This window comes from Poromitra crassiceps (genome assembly GCF_964638095.1).
Source record: "Poromitra crassiceps genome assembly, chromosome: 6".
NCBI classification, from domain to species: Eukaryota; Metazoa; Chordata; class Actinopteri; order Beryciformes; family Melamphaidae; genus Poromitra; species Poromitra crassiceps.
Window position 1 is genome coordinate 37,897,291 of NC_139627.1, and position 4,682 is coordinate 37,901,972.

Consider the following 4,682-nt stretch of genomic DNA (forward strand, 5'->3'; position numbering starts at 1 on the left):
TGCTATTGCTAACTGTTACTTTGAACCTCCATTTGCAATGATTCTGGCTGGATATTAATTAACTATTGTAAATTTGTCACAATGAATGCAATTTGTGCACAATGTGTAAATACATTTAATATTAATTGTTTAGGCCTATTTGTAAAGTCACAACACATTAGAGATGTGTGTAGTTCCTCATAGATTTAGCCTCTTCCTTTTGCTCTCAAATGCACCAGTTTGACGAATTTTACTTTAAAATGTACAAAATCTTCTTCCGGGGGAGAATCCCCCCGGACCCCCCTTGGCCCCCCCAAGCTAGGGGCAGGCCCCCTCTGTAATTTGGTTCTGGAGCCGGGCCTGCTGTGAGACGGAGCTAAACACAAAAGATGCAATATTAATAGTTTTTCATGAGATACTCAGTATTTAATATTAATACTAATACTAATAATAGAAAAGGAGAAGATACTGAATAATGACATCACAACAGTATAATCCTAATGTTAATTTAAAATTAAATATTCTTCTACGGGGGGGACACGCCCCCCCGACACGCCCCCCGGCCCCCCCAAGTTCAGATGCGTTCCGCTATCCCTGATCAGTAGTCTATGTCATATTGAGATAATATGAATCGTCTTATTTTTGGTTAATTCAAATTCATTGACCCGTTCTTGCCTTTTCTCAGTGATGAGTGAAAGAAAAGAAAGATTGCAACTGCAATAGATATGCGCCAATTCCACAACATTCAGGCTTCCTCCTCTGTGTGTGAGCAGTATCACAGTAGAATCCTAGCACGTTCACAGGACATCAAACACAGAGGTTGACAGACTATCAGTCAGATAGTGACTGACCCTGGTCTTTTCTTCTTCCAGCTTCTAGCTACCAGTCCACCTGGGAGCAGAAGAAGCACTGAGGTTGAGACCTGAACACCACAACAACCCCGACACACACTCACATATATGCACACGCACTGTCCCGCCACTAGGAGCCCTAGTTAGTTAGTTATTTTTTATTGACACAAAAGGTTAAAATATTTGGGTCCAAACAACATTCAAAAAAACATATTAATATGAAAAACCCATAAGTAAAAGTAATAAAAAGTAATTCAGTACGATTTACAGTACAACGTAACACCATCACTCATTCCATATAAGCTGGCTGGTGCTCTAATAGCTCAAGGCAAGCATGTATCATCACTAGGGTTCTTTTATTAGTGTTCATGAAAAGTGAGCTCAGTTCAGTGGAGTCATGACCATATTTTGCACGAATGTCCTGTGTGACAGGGCACACCAGTATGTGTTTTTCATTTTGGATGCCAGTTTTACAGCAACACACTCGTCCTGGTGGTGTACGACTCCACCTTCCCATCTTTACTCTGTCTGTGAGAGGACAGTCTGAACCTTTGTGAAGGTTATTCACAGGTAGGGCTGTGAATAACGATTATTTTCTTATTGATTAATCTAACGATTATTTTTTCGATAAGTCGATTAATCTAACGATTATTATTATTATTATTTTTATTATATAACAATAAATTTACCCAAAACAAATAAATAACCAAAAACTTCTCAATTTCAGTATTTTATTTAACCATCTCATTCTCTTTAACAGTCCAACATAAAATCTCTCAAATAAAATTAAAGCAAGAGCTTGTCCTCAAATAAAATGAATATAGTGCAATTCAAAATAAAATTGTAGAATAAATAAAAAAATTCAAGTCACTTTCAGGAGGAATACCAAAAACCTTGTGCAATGTCAACTGAGTTTAGCAGCAGTCCAACATAAAATCATCATCTTACAGTACAATGGTGTGCAATTTTCAGTAACAGTACTCTTAATTTTGGAGAAAGACAAAATGCTCCATGTAAGATGGTCACACATCATCCAGACACAAGACTGTGTCTGTTGCATCTACACCCAACACCAACTGGTCTTAAGCTAAGTCGGTCGTCACAACCCCTCAGCACGGCTGTATTCAGCCCTCAATTATAAACCGCAAACCGGAGTACGTTATAACGTTATAAATATAGTCACGACGTTAACAACTAACCAATGCTGGGGGTCCGTATGGAAAGTGGAAATCGAAATGGTTAAAAGTTAAATCAATTTGGTCATTCAGTGGCATTTTACTGCCATGTAAAGTAATGACAAGTAACAGTTAGCCGCTAACAATAGCCGCACTATTTTTGTTTTGTGACAATTGTGATGCGTCGAGGCATGTAGCATGCGTCAACGTAATTACGTAGTCGACGTCATCGATGACGTCGACTCGCCGGGACAGCCCTATTCACAGGTAGTCTTCAATGTGCGGTGTCTTGCTGGTATAAAGTGGGTGAACATGAGGTGGAAACCATAGCAACAGAGGTGTGTGAGTCCTGAGGATGCCTCTCGTCCGGGTTGCATCAAGCTTGGAAGCATTATCTAACGAGGAGACACTGCTAAGTAAAGTGAAGACAGACAGCTGTGCTGTGTGTGTGTGTGTGTGTGTGTGTGTGTGTGTGTGTGTGTGTGTGTGTGTGTGTGTGTGTGTGTGTGTGTGTAGGTGTGTGTGTGTGTGTGTGTACTTTGCAAAATGTTGTGTGCATCCTTGTGTGTGTTTGTGTTGAGAAGGTTTATGCATGTGCCTGTGTGATTCTTTCCAGCTCGGCTGTTGAAGGCTGTTAATCATCAACCTCATTCGATTGCGTGTTTTCTCTCCTCTGCGACCGTCTCTCCCAAACGGTGTGAATTTAGTTTGTAAGTGGGTTGTTCCTGTGGCTTATATAACTATCCTTCAGCATCATAGGGACGTCATTCCGCCCCCTTACTGACTCAAATTCACTTTTGGCACTCAGTAATAGATCGCAGAGAGCATGCTGAACCCATCTGAATTTGTGTGTGGTCATGCTGCTCTACAGACTGATCTTGAAAATAATGTGTATGTTCTTCTGTTTCTATCTCAGCGATTGCCATGGATGGCCAACTGATGGAAGAAACTTGAGAAAAAGAAGGGGAAAAAAGAACAACCGACAACAATAATCAACCATGCACCTCTTTGTTTGGACTGGCATCGCCTGATAGTTGCTATGGCATATTGTAATGAAAGCCTGCTGGAGGGATGCGAGTTCATGGAGCCGGACAATGTGGGGGAAGGAGCAGAAAGTGTCCCGTCAGAGGCTGGGACTCCACTCATGCCGGTCACTCTGCGTGTGACTCTGGCAGCTATAATGATCTTCATGATTACTATTGGTTTCCTTGGCAACTCGATTGTATGCCTGATTGTTTACCAGAAACCTGCCATGCGTTCTGCTATCAACCTCCTGCTGGCCACCTTGGCCTTCTCAGACATCATGCTCTCCCTGCTCTGCATGCCGTTCACAGCCGTCACGGTGGCGACTGCTGACTGGCGCTTCGGGAGCGGGTTCTGCCGCGCGTCCATCATGCTGTATTGGCTGTTTGTCCTGGAAGGCGTGTCCATCCTCCTCATAATCAGCGTGGACCGTTTCCTCATCATCGTGCAGCGGCAGGACAAGCTGACCCCCCACAGGGCCAGACTGCTGATCGCAGCTTCCTGGGTGCTGAGCCTGTGCATGGCTCTCCCCTCTGTAGTTGGGTGGAGGTCGGGTGCGGCGGGTATTGGCGGTGCCTGGGCGCCACAGTGTGTGCTGGGATACAGTGACTCTCTGGCGGACCGTGGCTACACGGTACTGTTGGCTGTGGCGGTGTTCTTCGTCCCATTCGGGGTGATGCTCTACTCCTACCTGTGCATACTCAACACAGTGCGCCGCAACACCCTGCGCATCAACAACGACACCAGCGAGCACTCCAGCCTGCCAGCCCTCAACCAAGTCTGCAAACTGGGTCTTACTGGGCTGCAGCGCCCTCCTCAGGTCAATGTGGACATGAGCTTCAAGACCCGAGCCTTCACTACCATCCTCATCCTCTTTATTGGGTTCTCGGTGTGCTGGCTGCCCCACACGGTGGTCAGCCTGCTGGCCGTATTCAGCCGGCAGTTCTACTACAGTCCGACCTTCTACCCGGTCAGCGTGGGCGCTCTGTGGCTCAGCTACCTGAAGACGGTCTTCAACCCGGTCATCTACTGCTGGAGGATCAGGAAGTTCAGGGAGGCCTGCCAGGAGTTCATGCCCAAGAGCTGCAGACTGTGTCCCAGGGTGCCGGGCCGCAGCCACAGGAGGGTGAGGCCCAGCAACATCTATGTGTGTAGTGAGACCCAGTCAGCTGTGTGAAGGAGGGACACCAGAGCCGAGAAGTCTGGAGGATGCACAAACCAGCAGCTGTTAATTCTGCTATCAACTGTTTGTTTTCTCATAAAGGGCAGTCAAAGGTTTAACTGTTGTCACCTGCTGATGGTCTCTGGAAAACACCATACAGCATGCCACCCTAAAATGCATGCCATAGAGGGGACAGTTCTTACAGTATTACTCTATGCCTGATGGACTATATGGCCTCTAGTGGTTACTGCCATTCACATATTTTACACCAGCCATTGTCCGCTGTATCCGTTTCATCACTTGTCCCTGATCTGTTCGATGACTGTTCTTCTGCTGCTTTATTCACCTTATGTTCAGACCTTACAGTGGGCCAAATTCTTCCGGGTCCTGTTAACACTTCTGGCGGTCACGGCGCAAAATAAGAGTTGTTTTTGGAGCGGACAGTGCAGGGGGTAAAATAAAGAACGTAGCCTACTACTTTGAGCTCGGTAC

The 4,682-nt window shown here is 45.5% G+C and overlaps 1 protein-coding gene across 1 annotated transcript; it reads left to right on the plus strand.

Annotated features, from left to right (window-relative positions):
• Window positions 1-3,044: 3,044 nt before the first annotated feature.
• On the plus strand, window positions 3,045-4,205 carry gpr45 (G protein-coupled receptor 45; the record flags this gene model as incomplete). Its single annotated transcript, XM_083638532.1, has 1 exon — window positions 3,045-4,205. One exon carries the CDS (start codon window positions 3,045-3,047, stop codon window positions 4,203-4,205), a length of 1,161 nt encoding a protein of 386 aa, XP_083494658.1.
• Between the last annotated feature and the right edge of the window lie 477 nt (window positions 4,206-4,682).